This window comes from Dendrobium catenatum, unplaced genomic scaffold (genome assembly GCF_001605985.2).
Source record: "Dendrobium catenatum unplaced genomic scaffold, ASM160598v2 fragScaff_scaffold_1557, whole genome shotgun sequence".
Classification (NCBI taxonomy): domain Eukaryota; kingdom Viridiplantae; phylum Streptophyta; class Magnoliopsida; order Asparagales; family Orchidaceae; genus Dendrobium; species Dendrobium catenatum.
In genome coordinates, this window is record NW_021320019.1 from 1958023 (window position 1) to 1979278 (window position 21256).

A 21256-nucleotide genomic window follows, 5' to 3' on the forward strand; every position below is an offset into this window, starting at 1 on the left:
TTTCTTAAAAAGGTGCTTCTCAAATTCTTATTTTATGTCATTAACACATATTAAGGATATAAGAGAAGGCTTTTGATTCATCAAATAAATGTATAAAAATTACTCAATAAATAGCAACAAAAAAGAACAATATAACTGGAGAAGATCTTTGAGATGGATTACAACTTCAGTGCATCACTTACCAAAGCAAATGAACAGACATAAAATTAGGGGAATATATAATAAAAAATCAAGGACAAAATTAGAACTTCTTATGGTAGAAAAATCTGTTAAAGCTATTAAAATTCTAATCAATAAGCTGAACAAACACAATTCATTTTGGTCTGTTTGTTGGGAGCTTAAGCTATCAACCAAGAGGTCTTGGATTTATATTTCGTGTATGCGATGTGTGTGTGAGTCTGCTTTAATTGGCAGTTCAGATGTAGCAGTGTTATTATGGGTGTTAGAATCATTAGGTGTTTGATAGGTTATTAGTATGGAAGCAGATATGCTTGATATAGCAGATTAGCAGAACTGTTTGCCAAAAAAAATCAGCTATATTACACCAAACAAATAAATATGCCATAATACCAATATCTATCCACTTATACAAAAGTTCTGATATCCGCATCTAAGGAAAGTAATTCGTTTTCACTAACCTTCTTCCATACACCACCAATTAACAGCCTGCCTTGCATGGGGCAGGGATTCTCCAGTGCAAGCGAATCGTCATTTTGTGGTGTCAGCTTCAACATTTTTACAGGATTACTATCATCAGAAGACTCATTATCATCACAAACCATTCTATTTTCTTCAGCAGCACAAACATTCTCAACGTTATCGCTAGTTGTTTTAGATTTATCCATCTCTCTTTCAACTTCCATGAAATCAAAAATTGGAAGAACGACTGTGGAGCTGAATGAGCAAGGCAATGTGCCAATGGGGCAAGCTACCCATGACTTGGTGACTTTCCACCTTGTTGTTGCATCAGCAGTGTTGTTCGTAAACCTTTTACCTTTATTTTTATCATTCAGGAGATGGAGCTTTATAAGATTCAATCTTTCTTCTGCTTTCTTGATAGAATCCTCCTCTTTTAAAAGCATACTCTCATTATAGCTTAAAGTGGCCAAGGGATCCAGGTCCTGGTCCAGAAAGGCTAACAAAGGGAGTTTCTTGAGTTCCTCAGTCAATAATCTGTTTCCACTCATCTCAGAAAGAAGTAGCGCTGACTTAAACAGATTCTGATCACCTGGAACCAACAAAGTAAGGCATTTATGGAGAAGGCTTGAGAGGAGAACTTTTGGCGCAGCAACATTATCTATAGAAAGAATTTGATTTTCTTCAGCGAGTCTTATTTGCCCGGAATCCTTCAATGCCTTTAGATTTCTTATAAGAAAGGTAAGCAGTGAACGAAGATGAGAAACTTCATTCATCTGGACCTGATTTTGTGAGGAAAGGAAGTGGTTCCAATCTGCAGAGGTAAAGAAACGCAATTAAGTTCTTATTATCAAGATTAATGAAAGCAAGAACCCTAGCATACACAGGTTACATTCCTTTTAACTAATTCTAGAGAAAGCAAGCACTAAGAAAGAGAATAATACTCATTCAGTTTCCCATCATTTATTGAAGGACAGATCACCAAGTGAAACAAGAAATAAATCAGAGAAGAGAGCACAACTTACATATCAGTTGCTTAGTTAAGGGTTGTTTGATTGCAAGTAATGTGAATTCATGCATTTTGAAAATACAATGTGTTAAATGCAATGTATTCTAATTGTTTGGAATTGTTTAATCGCTTATAAAGCAGATAAGCAGACACACGAGAATAGAAATAAAAAAAAGGGAGCATAAGTTGCAAATCAGTTGCTCAAGTGTTTGGTTGTAAAGTATTATGAATTCATGCATTTTGAAATTACATTATTATTATTATTATAGCAAGATTGTCAATGGTGAGACAGAGGAAGATTGAGAGAAGGTAGTCTACTGGTGAGATTATATCTGACATGCTAACTTGATGATTATATCTATTATATATTCAGTCCATAAAAGGTCTAATAATATGATACAAATCTCTATTTCTATTTTTATTGTTTTCATAAAAATTGCTTACAGATTACTTAAACCATCATTAATTTCAAAGACTTATCCATCTATTTTTATTTCTTTTAATTGACTAAGATGTAGCACATCAAACATATATGAGATTTATTCCAGTGAAGCAAAGAAATCTACTAACATGCTATATAAACATTAGTCACTAGCCACGAAGGGAGTCTAGAGGAGAAGGCAAAATGAGGGACGGGAGGTTGCGGGAAAAGGCGGTGAGCGAATGAAAATCACGATGCATGATGAATGGAAAATTCAGGGATGAAGGGAGGCATTGTGATGGACAACATGGTGAGGGGAAGGCAAAGGAAATAAGGGACATAATTGAAAGATGGGTAAAAGGGAGAGCGAAAGCACCATGAGAAACAATGATGAGGACATCAGAAGATCAACGGCTACGATCTGAAGTTTATTTTATTTTTTATGAGTCTTATGTACTAGTTTTTTTTTTCCTATTTTACCCCTAGGGGTGGTCATGTGGTGTTGTAGCCCGAAGGGTATTTTAGTCTTTGTTTCTTTTCTTTTCATGGGGCCTATTTATAGGCTAGCTCACTTGTAATTTGGGATGATGATAGATTAATCAAAATCCAGATTTCTCTGTCTCCCTCAATGTTGAGTTTTTGAGAGAAGAAGGAAGACCCAAGGTGTGGGCAATCGCAATACCCGTCAACCTTTGGAAGGGTCCAAGGTTCGCAGTTCTACTTTTTGTTCCTCGCATCTCCTCCGACCTCTCCCCCTTATCCCAACACCCCAAAACCCGCAGGCCTGCACCCCCCCTAAACCGAACCCCTGCTTCTCCCAACCCGCCGGTTGCCTTGGCCTACCCAGCCGTCGGCCGCCCCTCCCAAAGCCACCGTCACCACCACGGCTCATCCCCATCTCCACCCCCATGCCTCCGGCCACCTCTCCCTCTCCCATGGAATCATGAAATTCAAATCCCAAAGCCCACAAATACCTTCCTAAAATAACTTCCCTCAATTAGGAAAGGGTATTTAATTTAATTCAATTCATATTTTTGAATTTCAAATATCTACCTCCCTAATTTAATCAAATCTGAATTTAAATTCATATTTGATTTTTTCCAATTAGCTAAATCCCTTGGGCCCACATATCTTAAATCAAATCCCAAATTAGCTCCCATATGGCCGGCCCTCCCTCTCTCTATCCACTTTCATTAAATGCTCCCAATTAAGCCTCCTTAATCACCTCCCCATGCCGCCTCCCCCCTCCCCCAATTTCTCTCTTCCACTTTAATTCTCTCCATTTGAATTTGAATTTAAATTCAAATTCAGCCCGCCAATTTCACTTAATCTGAATTTAACTACACGTGCCACCTAAGCAAGTAATTAAATTCTAACATTATTCCCATAGCTGTCCACAAAACTCCCCACCACATTTCCCCAGCTTTTGTGCATCCAGAAGATGGCAAATCCTGAATTTCTCCTCTCCAACGTGCTGTCCAGAATTTTGTGAGCTGAGAACTTGCTGTCCAGAGTTCTCCACAAGTCCAGAATGCTGTCCCAATTACTGTGGTTGCTGTCCAGAGGAGCCCGCACCGTCCCCTTGCTATCCCGCTAATTGGAGAGGCTCCCAAAGGCTGTTCAAAGCAGCTAGGAATGTCAGATTGCTGTCTACTTCTCCCCCAACACTCCAATGATCACACAGGAGCTTCACACCTCATCTTCTACGGGTGAACTCTTCCCCAACTCTCATATCTTCCTAGTCTATTACTCTATTGTGGTTGTACTTTGATTCACTATGAGCATGCTAGTTCTTCTTCGCTAAAACCTAATACTACAAGAGAGTTGAGTGAGGGATTATTACATCGTGCCTAATCTTATTGTTAGTATTGGGATTTATTGTGAAAACCCTTTCATGTATGCAATGTTAGATTAAATTGACTATTTTACGATCTTAACTCATATGCATGTAATTTAATCTAAGCTTGTTTTATCGCCTTATTATTTTAGCTTATTGTTTAAATCGGCATAAGTTTTATTTAATATTATTCTTGAAATATTAAGCGTGCAAATTTCCGAAAACCACTCATCTTCACATGTACGTTTCACATCAAACAAAGTAAACAAAAATTCTCTAATTTGGGTGATTTTCTTTTGCAAGCAAAATTGATTTATTGAGGTATTAAAGTCCCTAGAATTTTACTCTGAATGTTGCTTTTTCTCTGAAAATACTGAAAAAAAATGATGCAAACGCTCTTAATACTTGCAACCAAACAAACACTCAAGAAATTTATTAAGTATGATAGTTCTACAAGAGCAACATGCATTGACATTAAGATAAATTGAAATACAATTTGAAAAACTAGTAAATGCTCTATCAAGATCTGCAAGATTAAATTTGACTAAATCAACTAAAAAGATGACTGGAATTAAAAGTACTACCAATTTCAAAGTTCCTAGAATCCTTTTCTTCAATCATCTCAAGGACCAACTTCAGCATGTTGAGTAAAAATCTTGGCTTCTTCTTGGAGAGTTTAGTTATTAACATCTTTAAATCAGGTAGGGAGCCTGTGAATTGTTTGAAAATGTTGCAATCGGAATCATCGGAGTTTTCCATGTCAATGCCATCAGAGAAATCCCATGCTTGTGAGAGGAAAATTTCCAGCAACAAGGACACAACTTCTGACGGATACAGGGAGTAAAGATGAGCAGCTCTTTTGGTAACTTTTTGCACAGTTAAAACTGCAAATTCCAACAAAAATGCCATCAAGATCTATGAAATCATCTAAAACTCATTTGGAATTTGTTTGTTGATATGCTACAGTGCAACTCAAATAAGCCAACTTCTAGAATATTCAAAAACAGAGGGAATCTTATGTGTCATGTTGAATATGCAGACATTATCATTTAACAATAGTTTTGTGATAGTTATTCCTACAAATTAAAAATTACTACCAAATCTAAAGACACATGTGAATTACTGAAAAATGAACTCTTCAACAACTTCAGTCTTTCAAGGCACTATAGAAAAAAGATAAAAATATAACATGTCTTATAGAAAAACTCATATATACAATACAATCATGGTGATAGAATTACCTTCGCACATTAGAGATGCACTAGTGCAACGAATATTATTAAAGCTAAAAATCATGAATTGAAACAATTAAGTACCATCTGCTTTAGAAGCCAGAAGCCTTTTGTTTATATGAGAGAGCTTATGGCATGCTACAAGAAGGGCAGTTCTCTTACAGTCTGCACAAAAAGCAATCAAAACGTAAGAAAAGAAGAAGGAATAAAGTATAGAATATTTTTAAGTAATAGGCCAATGTAAGTCGGTAAATTGAAGGGCTAATTCAACATTGGCCCCTGCAAAATCTTGGAGCTTACTCCTTCCTCTAAACCTCCAAGGAAAGCAAAAAAGGTTCATTCATTCAATTGTTGTTCTTTATTAATGGAAACATAAATAGAAGACGAAACAGCTTGTAATTTAATTGATTTAATTTTCCATTCGCTTCACAAGAAAGTTCTAATTCAGCAGAACTATTATGCTATAGCATGTTGTGAGAAATTATGGACAAATGCAACAATAACTCAAAACCAAGGATTTAGGCTTTACTTTTTGTTTCTAACTCTTCGAAGGTATTGTTTTTCTAGCTGATTGTTTTTTTTTTTTTTTAATTTCAGACCTAGATCAGAGTAATTCCAAGCACTTAAAGACAGGAACAAGCCTTTGACTATTTGAAAATTTTTTCAAATATCTAAATTTTAAATAACTTAATTTTAAGAAAGGAAATATCATTAACCAAATGAGGTATAATGTTAGAAGCCTGATATAAACAATGTATGGGATAAAAAACTGCAGCCTTTAGTGCTCGTAAACATTTTAAAACTAGTTCGTTTTGGGTGAACATTCGTATAGCTGTTTATTTTTTAAAGAGAAGCAAGGAAAAAAAATCCCCTGGAACACTCCAGGCGACTGTTTAAACTAAAAAAATTGTACATTCCATAAAGAAAAGCCGATTGAGCTAAATAAGGATTACTAATACCAAGATAGAAAATATCTTTGATAGAATTTAAAGACGGGATGCCCTGAATATCACATGAAAAGGTAACATAGTAAAAGGGATTTAAATGCCCAACATTTTCCATGTTAGAAAGCATATCGAATTTACTCACATTTTCTTTTGGGGTTTGTTGAATTCACTCTTGAAACATGACGGGCTGCAGAACATAAGATCATCTCACGTAATCTAGATTTTACTTTTCTTCTAGGATCGTGAACTGCAATTCTCTGAGGCTCCCAGTAATTAGCCTTTAGCCACTCAAGTGCCTAAAGATGACAGCAAATATTTAAAGAAAACAACCATTAAAATCACGAATTAAAGAATATGGAAAATGTTAGATGCCCAAAATTTAAGTATAAAGTATTGGAAGTGGTAAATAAAATATTGTATCAATGCTAAAAAAACTAATCAAAGAAAATAAAGATACTAAGAAAGCAATATGCGATGCAAAATTTTTAACTTTTAATGATTTATATAATATATTAGATACTAAGCAAGACCAAATATATATGTATAAGTTAGCTAAACTAAGATATAAGAATAGTAAGGATTTAGTTCAAGTAAAGTGTATTAAATATGAAGATCAAAAAGTGCTTTTATTGAAGGAGGATATTCAATAAAGGTGGATGAGATATTTTACTAAACTTTCCAATGAATATTGTGAGAATGCGATTGACTTTAATGAACTTAACACCCTAAATGAAAATAAATATTTTTATTTTTTATCGGCGTATTAGTAAAATCAAAATAAAGAGGATTTAAAGAAAATGAAGTGTGGAAAAGCTATTGGACCAAATGATATTCCAATAGAGGTGTGGAAATGTTTAGAAGATGAAGGAATTTCTTGGCTTACTAAACTTCTAATATTATTTTGAAGACTAAAAAGGTGCGAGATGAGTGGAGAATGAGTGTGTTGATTCCAGTATTTAAGAATAAAGGTGATGCACAAGATTGTGCAAATTATAGATGAACTAAGTTATGTTTCATACTTTAAAATTATGGGAGAGTTATGGAGCATAGGTTGCAACCAGGGGTATAAACGAGTCAAGTCGAGCTCGAGTCAGGGGGTGTTCGAGCTCGACTCGCAAGTCAAATACCCAGCTCGAACTCGAGCTCGACTCGCGATAATATATTGAGCTTATAGAGCCGCTTGCGAGCGGCGCAATTTCAGTTCGTCACTTTCCCACCTGCTTTTGATTTTATCGCCTGTTAGCTTGTTTACTAAACGAGCTCGAGCCCGACTCGTGAACTCGATAAGCTCGGCTCGCGAGCCCATAAACGAGTCAAGCACGAGCCGGCTCGCGAGCGGGCTCGGCTTACTTACACCCCTAGTTGCAGCGTGACACTAATGTTTCTCAAAATCAATTTCAATTCATGCTTGGTAGGTCTACTATGGAAGCTATACATTTATTGAGAAGTTTGATGGAGAAGTATAGAGAGAATAAGGAAGATCTACATATAATTTTTATTGGTTTAGAGAAAGCATATGATAAAGTTCTAAGAGAAGTGCTTTGGAGAGTTATACATAAGAGAGGGATTAATAATGCTTATATTCAAGTCATTAAGGATACGTATGCAGGAGTTGTTACTTGTGTTCAAACACAAGGTGGTTTGACCAAGTACTTTCATATTTCAATTGGATTACATCAAGGAGCAGCCTTACACCCATACCTTTTTGCTTTAGTCATGGATGTTCTCACTAGACAATTGTAAGAGGATGTACCATGGTGTATGTTTTTTGCTGATGATATTCTTCTTGTTGATAAGACTAGAGAGAGAGTTGAAGGAAAACTTGAATTATGGAGGTCAACCTTAGAGTCTAAAGGCTTCGTTTGAGTAGATCTAAAACTAAATCTATAGAGTGCAATTTGAGTAATAATAGGTCTAGTGGAGGGTTGTGACTTTGGACGATCAAGTCATTAATAGGAGTACACATTTTAGATATAATGGGACTATTGTTTAGACTGACGGTGAAATAGATAGGGATATTATTAGTAGAATTCAAGTTGGATGGTTGAAATGGAGGAATGCATCGGGCTTGTTGTGTGATAGAAAAATCTCTCTCAAACTTAAGGGAAAATTCTATAAGATGGTGGTGAGACCTACAATGCTTTATGGTGTAGAATGTTGGCCATTAAAAGAGAATCATAATATTAAATTAAATGTTACAGAGATGAGAATGTTTAGGTGGACGAGTGCTTTACTCTTGAAATGAGCATATACGTGAAAAGGTTGGAGTTGCTCCAGTAGAAGATAAGATTAGAGAGAGTCGCCTTAGATTATTTGGTCAAATAAAATAGCGGCCTTCCGATGACCCAATTAGAAAAGTAGATTTATTAGATATGACATATGTTAAAAAAAGTAGAGGTAGACATAAAAAGACTTGGTTAGAAAATATTTGAAATGACATTTCTTTATTAGATTTAGATGAGAATTTGACTCTAAACCAATGTTTAAAATTGCGTATTCGGGTATTGAGGCGTTTTTCATTCGTGAGGCGAGGCGTAAGCCTCAAGGCGTTTTGAAACGTAAGCCTCAAAATCAAAGATTGCGTAAACATAAAATGATAAAAATTTTATATAATAATGAGTGAATAATATAAAACATAAAAAAGTATATGATATGAAGTGAAATCAAAATATCTCAATAATACGACAACATGAAATATAGTTTAACTCAAAATTCTATCTTTCCCAAAATCCCAATATTCTTTTCATTAACATATAATTCCAATTTCCAAAAATAAATAGCAATGACATATCACATAAAAACTCATAAGTCATCAACACTGTCATCACTAAGGGCATTTGAATCATCATTATGGTGAACTGCTCTCTCCCCTTCCTCCTCTCCTATAGAGTTCAATGTCGGACATTTACTTCAAGATTTATGTAAGTTTTAATATATATAGCGTGAGGCGTAAGCCTCATGCCAGTGAGGCTAGGCGGGCCTCAACCAAGTTGAGGCGCAAGCCTCATAAAAAAACACAAGGCGTAAGCATCGAGGCGTTTTTACCTGGAATTGCGCAAAGGCGAGCCTCATATTGTGCAATTTTAAACCATGCTCTAAACCGTAAACAATGGTGAAATATGATTCATGTAACCGATCCCACATAGTAAGATAAAGGCTTGTTGTTGTTGTTGTTGTTGTTGCTAAAAAAACTAATCACAGAAGTAGACATTTATTTTTAAAGGCCCATGAATATGCAGGTGGTGTGAAACAATAGCAACCAAAGTGCATTCTCAACTACAACATAGAAACAAACCTTTGCACTGGCTGAACGAGCCAACTTGAGCGAAGGAAGACAGCGATGAGAACTCTCTAAAATGGAAAGGCAAGACAAAACGTCATAGTTTGATCTTGCAAATAAGTTCAACAGACTATGCATTAATGAAACTAGAAAAACAACAAAACTTCCCCACCATGACGAATATCAACAAGAGTCCGTGGAATACCAATTGCATCAGCTATATCAGATATCGATCTCCCTGTTTCCTTATGCACGGGCTCAACAAAATCATTGACTAGTCTATTGCAAAAACTAAAAACATATCAGCCGACATTAAAAAATCGATAGCTTTACAACTTTTAATGAAGAATTTTTTTTATCCATCAAAAAAGACACTTTATCACATGTGAATCAATTGAAAAGATTAGAAATTTCATGCAAATAAAAAATAATTAACAAATTTTGCATGATAGTTAAAAGTGATATATCAGTAGGAATGTCTAAGGCAACAAATGAAATAAGAGAAGGATAAAAATTGTTTGCATAAAAGAGCCTTCCTTCATGCTTTGCAATCTTGCGGATCACGGCTCCCTTCCCAATCTTTTAAAGTCCATTCAAAATCAAGATGCATGTTCTCCTTGAATCTATGCCAATTAAATATAAATGCCTTTGGTAATGTTTTACTAGTAAATGAAAGCAATATTATCTAGAATAATGAAATTATAAAGTGCAAGGTAATAGATTAAATTTTCCCCAAAAGATTAAAACGTAGAGAATCTTCAAAAGTGACGATCACTTTAAAAGTCACCTCATGATGAACATGCAGTACAACATGTTTAGCATCTTCTCAGACGCAAGAGCATCACCAATGGAACCAACTCCTCTACAATGAAAGAACATAAAATAATATTAGAAATTGTAAAACTCTGCTATTGTGATAATGAAATTTCAAGTTGGATAAAATTTCATACCTAAAAAATGGATCTTTCTGGTGGATCTCGATAATTACAGCCGTCAAATCAATTGCAATGGGTAGGCAACCTCTGCTCTCCCAGGCAGATATCTAAGCAAAAGTAGGGTTGACGGCAAGCAGTAACATTAAACATAAGCAGCAATTTTGGGCATGGAGTTGAGGAAAATTTAGCAACGGTGGCATCTTACTTTTTGAAGGGCCGCTAAGATTAAGTTAGGAGATGATGAGAAAATTGACCTCCTAACATAGTTCCATTCGTCCCAATTCACCCAAGGGACAAGCTTGTATCCTACTGACGATGACATCTTCCCCTCGGAGTCATTCGATTCCATCTTTACAGGCTTAGATAAATCCGCCGTTAGCCTATTTTTGGCCTAAATCACGGATTTAATAAATCATGGAATTCGGCGGATTTACAGAATTTGCCGAAAAAGCGCGCGAAAGGGATAAGGATGGTACCTTCGCAGCGAGCGAGCCCCCTCCCGTCGTGACGTCCGATCCGTCGTCGGAGGAGGAGATCAAGAATCTCCTTTAGCGACCCTATAAAAAAAATATTTCACGCGAAGCACGCAGAGCACGCGAAGCCGAAGCAACTAAAAGTAATGACGACGAGGAAAAGCGACAGCAAGGAACCCCGCGAAGATGATGAACAGCAAACCCTAGACGGTTTCCTATAGCATTATTAATATAATTAAAATTAAAAAAATAATATAATTTAAATTTTAATTTAAACTATCAATAATTCAATATACTAGTATAACTGTATAAGTGTGGCTTTGAAATTAGTCCCATAGCAAATTCCGATCATTCATTTATAAAATTTAAATAAATCTACAACCTTCATTTAGGACTCTTCATATTCTTCATTTTTCAATTCTTATAAAACATTTATTCAATCATTTATTTCATTTTCGTATTTTTAAAATAAATTTAATTTCACATCCTAACCTTCAAACCGAGTGTTTCTGTATCACAGTGAGGGTATCTCTATCACACCCGTCTGTTCTCAATGCTAGCGATTCCAACGCAAGCGTTTCTGTATCATACCCGACCAATTGTTTTCCTACTGCCGCACGGCTACACAAAACCTAACAAACGCATATCTCCATTTTACAATTGAGAGACTTCATCTCCACTAGACTATTTCGATGGCTACCACAACCGACCCTTTCACTTCCAATTGCCTCACCATGTCGTTTCACTTTTGACTGTCGCACCATGGTGTAATGAAAAAAATATCTTCCACACGCATATGCATTTACAATCCTGCCATTAATACTCCATTCGACCTTTCAGTGACTACCAAACCCGATCATTTCAGAGCCGCTTGCCGCACGAAGAAGGTACTTTCTAAATGAATCTCAATTTAAAGCAAAACACATCACTCCTCACTTCTTTCACTTTCTTCCTCTTTAACGCATTAGTGGTTCTCGATCATCTCCCGCTCGCCGAACACAAAAACACACATGTCTTTGTCTCTCGCAAAACCATCAACCCACCGATCAGTTCAAACGCTCCATCACATTTCTTGTAAGCTCGTCGAACCATTATGAAAAATTTCAAGTAATTCTCTTTTATGGTTGATTGATTTGTTTGCGGTCAAATATCCATTAGGAGATATAATATTGGTTATGTTTTTCTTTAAATTTTGTTTGTTTGGTCAGCCCTTTCTAAAGCTAGTTTGTTTGTGCCAATTTTCTTTCCAGAAAATAAAAGTTGTATGATTAGTTTTTTTTTTTTTATTTGGTGAGATTTGTATTTGGTCAAGTCGAAGTCCACCAAGGGTGCTACCCCCTTGGACCCTGATATAAACAAACAAGGGTCACGAACGTAAACAAATAAGGGTCGAGCCAAATTCGCGTCAACTCCAACAATTAAATTATAGCATTAAAAATTCTTTGCATTATATTTTTGCATTGGACATCAAGAATTAGTGGCCAGAGATAAAAGGCAACAAACATAACTATGCATGACAAGTGAAAAATTAACATAATCAAATCACCTCTTATTAATTATTTTTCAAAATTTCATGCAAACAAACTGCTGCTGCATGTACTTCATTCTATTGTCCAACTAAACTGTTCTTATTAACAATACAATCATTTATCAATAGGTTCAAGTTTGCAAGGAACTTCCTTATCTAGATTTTATGTAGATCTGAAAAAACTGTTCAAAACATTCATGATGTCATTAACATTACAAATTAAATTTATCAGAAAATCTCTTAAGTCATATGGCTTGCCTTCAACGGTGGAACGCTGTGTATGTCAGGGTGGACAAGTGATCACCCTAAAAAAAAAAAAAATTTAACTTATAAGGGGTTTGTTTTGAGGTTTTGTCCCTCTAAAAAACTTTTTTTTGTCCTAATTTGCCCAATTTTCTCCCCCATTCTGCCTGTGCAAGCCGTAACCCTCTGCTATAAGAACCACTCGCATCAAACTCTATTTTCCTATCTTTTTTGCATAGCAAAGAACTCAAACAGCTTTCATGCATTCTTCAAGTATTCGAATGCATCTAGATTAGGGGTGTCAATTCGGGTCAACGGGTTGGGTTCGCGTCGAATATGGAACTGACATGGTACTGTTTGGGTCAACCCGAACCCGACCCATTTTTAAAAACGGATCAGGTTTTCGGACCCGAACAGACCCGATTCGGGTCCGGGTCAACCCGACCCGACACGAATGACCTGAAGTTGACCTTTAGGGTAAAAATCAGGTCAATCTTCGATTTTCGGGTCAAAATAGGGTAAAAAAAGGGGTCAACCTCGGGTTTCTGAATCAAATAGAAGTTTTCATGTCAATTTCGGGTCATTTTCGGGTTGCAAGGTCAATCCGAACCCCACCCGATTTTTAAAACGGGTTGATTTGTTGAACCCGAACCCAACCCGTTTCGGGTCCGGATTGATCCTAACCAGGATTTTTCCAGATCGGATCCGGGTCGTGTTAAAAATTGATACCCCAAATCTAGAACTTTGTGAATGATGGTGAATTAACAAAGAAGAAATTAATTATTGATCACTCTCCCCCATTCTGCCTCTATTCTAATATTTAATTATAATAATCACATTTTCAATAAACACGGGCATTTGAATATCTGAATTTGCAAGATTCTTCATTACACTTAATTTGATTATTTGATTATGTTCCATGCGTTTTTTTTTATAATTTTTGTTCTCCTCCTTGACAAGCAAATAGCTATTTCTTTGCCTCTAAAGAAACCTTCTTGCACTTATAGTCGCATTGCTTTTTTTGGACTAACTAATAGAACCAATGACATGTTCATTGTTTCGAGAAATATCTCCTTACCATAATAAATAAATGTGTGACAAATAGTGTTTTTACTCGGATTTTAACTTCGTATATTTCTAAGTTTGATCCTTCTTCTTGCATTAAAATTGGTGATATCTAATAATTTAATACACCAAATTCTCATAAATAATGAATATATATAAACTTTTTACATCATAACAATGGCAACTCTAATTTAAAAATAAATCCAAAAAAAGTGCAAATACATATTAAAATTTTTGATTATGCTGAGGAGTTAAATAGTTATATGCCATAAAGTAGCAGAATTCCTATTAATCTTAATGATAATAAGTAGTAATTCAAAAATTATGGTTAAATGTTTGGCTCTCACTAGTAAGTGATTAGAAAATTATAATATTGGCCATTTAATGTTAGTGGCAAGGTGGATATTGATGTCTTAGGTAATGAGCTTGGCAATGTTTCTGTAGGCAATGAAGGTGGCATTGGGCCTGTGACTTTGATTGAGAATGCGTATGAATCTGCGACTTTGGCCCCTATTGGCCCTATTTTTGCGGATGCTTGTGTTAATGATTTAGCTCTGGATTTGGGTAATGCTATCTCTTGTGTTGACAAGGATTTGGCTCTGAATCTGGGTCCTACTGATGTTGTTGTTGGAAATGATGTTGGTATTTCGGTGATAGCTAGTAGTTTGTTGGCTTCTGTATTACCCTCGAATGATCCCATTTATGTTGGGGAGGATGTAACACCTTCAACTGTTCATTATACTATCTTAGTTGATGGTTTTATGAATGCCAATAATTGTTGCATTAACTTTAGAGATAGTCCTACTTATGCTAATGATGTGCAAGTGTTGGGTGAGGCTTCTTTAGCTTTTGGGAGGGGTGGTTGCTCGATTGAGCTGGGTAATTCGGATGATGTGGCTTCTGATGAGGGTGATGACAAAGTTGTGGTGCCTCTGGTTGATTTACATATTTCTGTTATTTCTAGTATTGAGTTAGTTCACTTTGCTAGGAATAATGTAGTGCAGCAAGGAGATTGGCTAAATGATAGCAATTCTTCAGTTGGAGGGGAGGAAATTAATGAGAAAGAATTGGATGTTAGGGACAACTTTGACTTAAGTCTTCTTCGAATTGTGGATGTTGAATTTTTTCAAAAATTTTGTTAAGCATAGAAAACGTAAACCCAAAAGAAATAATTCTTATTTTTGGAAGGGTATTGGTTGTGGTTATTTTGGTATTGTTTTTATTTAATGCGATGGATTCGGGTCAAGACAATGATGAAGCAGGATTCCTACTCGCACCTTAGACGGCCATGACTTGGTTAGCAACCTTGGTTGTTATTTCTATATCTATTTTGGTGGGTTCTGATTGCATTTGGATTTTCAGTTGTTATCACCTTTTCCTCATTGGATGGCTCAAGCTTGGCAACTAGGTGCCGGTCAGAATCCAATTATTTTTGGGGTTATATTTTTCTTCATTTTATACAGGTTGTTGGGCATTGACGTGTATTGTAATTCTCTGACTGTTTTCTTGCTGTTTGTGGCCATCTTAAGGCCTTGTGGTGTATTGATATTTTTATCTGGATTTTTTTAAAATGAATTTATAAATTTTTTGGTTAAATTATTACTTAGAACTTTGAAAATTCAATTCACCAAGATCCATCGATTATCAAGGCCCAAGAAAATTAGGTATGTAGCACACACTCTATTTTCTATTGTCTAAAATTTGAGCTCAATTGGACCACTTGTTAGAAAGAAATCAAGGAAATTAAGTGGGCATCCGAACCCAAATTATATGATACTTGATATGTCTTGTTTATTTTTCTTTCAATATTTTTAGAATAAGGAGCAATACATTTTACTCAAAAATTTAAAAATTATTTTTTTTGTATTTTATTTTATTCTGTTTTTAGTTATAAATGTTTTGGCAAATTCATTATATCATTAATTTTTTCAATCACTTATTATTATTATTATTATTTCTATACAACTTATGTAAATGAGTTTCTTTAATGGATTTGAGTTTAATATAGATCACCTATCATTTTTATATATACATTATTATCAAATGATTTAAAATTAGTTTATCTTCCATTTTTTCATAATTAGTTTCTTTTTATGCATCTTATTTGCATTCAACAATTCAAACACATTTGAATACAATTTTACTAACTCTTGTATATTTATATTAATATAAGTAGAATTCTTGTTTATTTTTATTCTAATTATCATAATGAGCAATAAAATCATATCACAAATATCTTGTATGATGCTTTCATCAATTGCTTGCCCATATGTTTTATATTAATGCTTTATTTCATTTAATCGTTGTATTCAAACTATACATTGAATATTATAAAATAGCATATTAATTTTTTTGCAGAGATTATTAATCCTCCATATTCATGGAATTTTCAATTTTGACCTCTCATTAAAAGTACAAATGCTATTGGTCAATTTGATTTTAATCAAATTGGTATATTTTTAATTACATCTAAACAATCTTTGTTTGAAATTTAGTGTGTTCAATCTATTTTCAGAGATTTAATTATATCATTTAAGCGTGTTATTGTATGTTTAGTTTGCATTCCATTTTTGTTATTAATTTTTAATTCAATCTTTAATCTATGTTCCTATTTTGTGAGATGTTTAAGTTGAATTTACTTACTAATCATAGTTTAATATAAAATTTGGATTAGATTTTTCACTTATGCATTAGTATTTCTCAATAAAATGGAATATGCATCTTATTTATAACCGATATTGTAAATGTCTAACATTAGTCAGAAATATTAGAAATGAAACTTCTTCATGTGTTCATCTACTTTTAAAATAATTGGTTATAATTTTTAGCAATTTGAGTATCTTAAATATATTTTGTCTTTTACAGTATCAATTTCTATATCATGATTCCTCATTACAAATCCAATAAATTATTTAGAGCTAAAATTATATCAAAATTTTTTAAAACCGTCAATGCCGGTCCCAAGCCCGGATGAAAAAGGTTGAGGATTTGTTTTTATTACAATAAAAAAATTATGCTTCAACTTTGCTTTCAATATTAGCTTTTACAATCATAAATTTAGACAATTCCTTTTATTGAATTTTTATATTAGATTATTATTTTATCAGTACATCTTTAATTCAACACATATCCTATTATTTTGTATATTATTTCTCATTAATTGTACACATCATTGGAGTGATCTTTTATCTTTATTAAGCATCCTACATCATCATCAAAATCAATCAGAATTAGGATTCCAAGTAAAAAAAGATGACTTTCCCTTGAAGATTGTAGCACTTCTCATCACTCCCTTTCAATCTACTTGGGGGAGCCGATTGCTTATACTCTAAAAAACTTCAAACAGAAGAGGGTTTAAATAGCAAATTCTGCAGTTTCTCACATCATGGATCTTCCATTCTTGAAGGCAACTTCAGAAAGCTCCTTAACGATCATTGTCTTTCCAATATTCATATCCCATTTAGCATGAAAACTCTAAGCCTTGTGGGAATCCTCAAGCTAATAGTTGTAGGCATATTTTAGTCTTCTTTATTTGATCATTGCATGTATATTGATTTGTTTGAATGGCCTGAGATAATTTGTTTTATCCTCTCTTGCTTAATTACATGTCTCTGGAGAGCTCGTTCTTCATTCATCACAAAGCCCCCACATATATCACAGTCATTTCAAATCATTAAATTGCATGATTGGGATGAACATTGTGAATCAATTATTGTCATACAAGTTTTATTGTCCATCAAAGGCATTCTTTGAAATCATGTGGTATCCTCTAAACTTTTTTATTGCTTGTAAGCAATTTATGTTTGCCGCTTCATTGTCCACCGCAAGTCATTGTTTCTACCTTCTTCTTGCTAGGAGTGGCTTTAAGTTTTGGGCATTTTAACTTAATGTGTCTAGAATTCCTGCACTCGTAGCAAAAATCACATCATTAGAAATTTTGATATTTCTATTGAATTTACCTCGGTTCCATTATTAGCGTCTCTTTTGCTTCCTCTTCAAAAAGCTTCTAAACTGTCTAGTCATCAAAGTGATGTTGTTCTCATCCTCAGGTTGTGATAGATCACTCTCCGACTCCTCCACTTTCAGTGCTATGTTCTTGTCCATTCGTGGTTCTCCTGCATCAATCTTTCTTTGACTCACATCTTGCTTGTAAGCAATTAGTGATGTGAGGCCATCTCGAGGGTTGAATGCCCTGACGCTTTTATATTTGGGATGGCTTCTTCTACTTTTCAAGTGTGAATGCTGTTAGACATGAATGATATTTTCTTTTTTATATTTCGTTTGTTCTTTCATAGAATAAGTTGTGTTAATTGCTATTATGTCTCGGGCTCTGGCTTTAGTTTGAAGGAACTAGAATGAGAGGAATAAGGCAGACAATATCTAAGTTACCTTCACAAGCAAATCAGGTAAGATTAGACAATATACAAGTAAGAAGGCTTCCATCTATTTCTTATGATGACAAACAAATAAATTAAATATTATGTAAATAGTCATTAGTTATCAGAATTTTCATAGAAAATAATCTATATGCATCTCTTGGAATTTGTTAGTTAATTGAAAAGGAACAGTTTTTTGAGAATTATAATTTCTTAATACTTACTAAAGAAGTTGGATTGCACATTGCGAAAATTTTACAAGAAAAAAAGCAGTTAGTAGAGAGTTATGTTATTTGAATTAAATGTTTTAAGGCATTGCATGTTGTATGGGACTGTTGCACAACATTAAGGTTTCATTTGTGACGATTTTTTTTTCTGCTTCTTAAAGCAGCTTTCTAGTACAAAACTTTTTAATTTTGTAATAAAAAACTGATTTAAGAAGCAGAAAGAAAGTCGTCCCAAACAAAGCCTAAATTTCAATGCACACTGATATTATCTGCAAGAACTATTTCCAAATATTGATTAGGAGAACAAACTGTTGATTTTGGTGGAATCACAAGTTAATGAAAAATAGAATATGTTTTGCCAACTTTTTTTGTTCTGACCACTTGTAAGGTTGCTTCAAACTTTCGGTTATTCAATAGGAACATATCCCAAAGGGAAATAGGATATAAAAAAAACTGATCTCATGGTTTGGATGCTGCAGAGAATCCTGCACTTCATCAGTTTCATTTATTGAACGGTTATAGTTTCTGAAGGTAAAATACTTATCTTTGGGGTTGTAACATATGGTTTAGGTGTTGAAACAGCTTAATTTTCCCTCAGAAACTCATCTTTCATTGTGTAATTAATGACAAAGGTGACACTGATAAGGCAAAGCAACCTTGGAATTTACTTCGATTTGGCCATAAAATTGGGAAACCTGAACCACTGTTCAGGGAACTATTTAGTAACTTCCTTTGATTTACTTGATGGTATTCTGTCCATTGCTTCTTCAATTCGATGTCCTTTTCTATTGCTCTTTTTTTTTCTTTTTTGTGGGTTTCCTGCTCGTGGTTATGCGTTTCTTTTTCTGCTATTTTTTCGATGATGTCGTCTAGCTTCAAACATTCTGATCCTAGCTTCCTCCTTGGTAAGCTTCAATCAAAATCTTTCAAAGAGGTCTTACCTACTTCAGATGCCTCCGTTGATTTCCCTGATTTGAAAGTTACTACTCTAAGGGGATTGCAGGCGTTATGGATTTCTGAGGGTGAGGTGCTTCATCTTGCTAAGCCCTTTAAATATGCGTTGGTTGGGAAGTTTCCGCTTCGTCGGCCGGTTCTTGACGCGATTAGAATTTTTTTCTGCCTCAAACTTTCGGGCGAGTTTTCAGTCACTCTTTGGAATCAGAACAATGTTTTGATCAAGCTTGCTAATGTCCTCGATTATGATAGAATTTTTGCCCATATATCTTATTTTGTGTTGGGTGCTTTATAAAGTTGAAAAAATGGACCCCATATCTCGACTTATCGGAAGAGTCCCATATCGTCCCCGTGTGACTTTCTTTTCCTGAACTTCGCCCCCATCTCTTCTCCCTGCGTATTCTCTTTGGCTTGGGTTCTATATATGGTCGGCCTATATATTCACATGGATAATGCCACTGCATTAGGTTCTCGCCTTCTATGGTGCGTATTCTTGTGGAAATGGATATTTTTAAATCTCATCCTGATTCAGTTTAGCTTGGTCTTAAAAATTTGGATTATATTCAAAAGGTTGTCGTGTAAGGTATGCATAGTTTTTGTCTCATTGTAAAGAGGTGAGTCATAAAAACTCTGAATGTGCTAAATTGCATCCTCAGTTGAGGAGGTTGTAGTCTCTGTCCAGCCGAATGCTGGCTTAGGTCCGATTAATACGGTGGTTGTTAATGAGCCGGAAATGAATAATGTTGGTGAGCATTGTGAAATTGTGATTGTTGCAGATTTAAACGTGCATGGTTATGCTGCCATTATTGATGTTGTTCATGAGGTTTGTGAGGGTTTGGTTGATGTTGTGGATAATTGTAAGTCATTAATTCAAGTGGATGATTCTCAGCTTGATACCTCTCATACTCCTATTGTGTTAGCTTCTAAGGGTATCTTGTGAATCTTGTTAATGTTGCAGTGTGTGATGTTAATAGTTTTGATGTGTTTGATTCTCCTAGTGGTTTGGTGTCTCATCCTAGTGTTTCTGTTGTGGTTGAATCGGTTGTAGGTACTCGGTCAGTGGCTATAGCTTATTTTAATGTAGATGGTGTTAATGATAAGTTGGATGTAAATAACTGTGGGGTTAGCCTGTGTGCTAAACTAAACCCTTCTTCTAATTTTGTTGTTGGTAGGGATGTTGGTTTTGATATTGATGGTGATTTCTTTATGCCTTGCGGGTTGGTCCCTGGGGAACCCTCTTTGGGGGGTTAGATGTGTAGGTTAATGATCCATCTAACGAGTTTGAAGATGTTTCACTTGTGCATCCTCTTATTGTGGTAGTTTGTCCTAATAATGAGATTCAAAATGTATTTGATGGGTCGATTTCTATTATTTTTAAGGATGATTTAAATGCTCACTTGTTGTTAACCATGAATGAATCTTGTTTGGATCAATCTGATTGGCTTGATAGGTCTGCTTCCTCTTCTTGCGGGAGTGTTGGAGATGATTTGGGTGACCCCATGGGTGATTTTCATGAATTGCATAGTTTGAATGTTGGACATCTCAATCATAAAGATTTTTCTCATGGTGGTAACAAAAGGCAGGGGAGAAAATTAAAAAAAAAAACACTAGTTGGGTTTTTTCTCCTTTGTCTCTTGTCGTTCAATGGTTGTTGGTTTGTCTTTATCGTTGCAGGATTCTTTGGTTATTACTTTTAGGTTTTGGTTATTGGATCTTCTGGCTGCTCTCTGGAACAGTGGATATTCTTATTGCCCAACTAAATTTAACAATTATTATTAATTAAATGTCATAATGAAAATAATTATTTATACCATACGTACTATACTTATATTTATTCTTCTTTATTATTTTTTGATACTATTATAATATAAATTTCTTTCTATATTTCATTATTAAGTATATTTTATGAATATATATTTTTGAGGCAATATAATATATAATGAAATCATATACATTATATTATTTATTCCTATAATTATTTTTATTCATATTATAATAATAATTTCTATTTTATGTATATAATACACATATTCAAATGTATCTAATATATTTAATTAATATAACTTTTGTTTCAATTCATACTGAAGGCGTTA

The 21256-nt window shown here is 34.5% G+C and overlaps 1 protein-coding gene across 2 annotated transcripts; it reads right to left on the reverse strand.

Annotated features, from left to right (window-relative positions):
- Window positions 1–488: 488 nt before the first annotated feature.
- Window positions 489–10979, reverse strand: LOC110093827. Of its 2 annotated transcripts, none has more exons than XM_028700549.1 (10): window positions 10774–10979; window positions 10503–10646; window positions 10313–10404; window positions 10150–10224; window positions 9535–9641; window positions 9378–9433; window positions 6225–6378; window positions 5220–5300; window positions 4488–4787; window positions 489–1450 (listed from the first exon to the last, which is right to left on the reverse strand). In XM_028700549.1, exons 2-10 carry the CDS (start codon window positions 10644–10646, stop codon window positions 585–587), a joined length of 1875 nt encoding a protein of 624 aa, XP_028556382.1. In that variant the 5' UTR covers window positions 10774–10979; the 3' UTR covers window positions 489–584. The 2 variants fall into 2 exon arrangements, with proteins under 2 accessions (XP_028556382.1, XP_020674492.1); XM_020818833.2 differs by having other exon boundaries at window positions 10503–10688.
- Between the last annotated feature and the right edge of the window lie 10277 nt (window positions 10980–21256).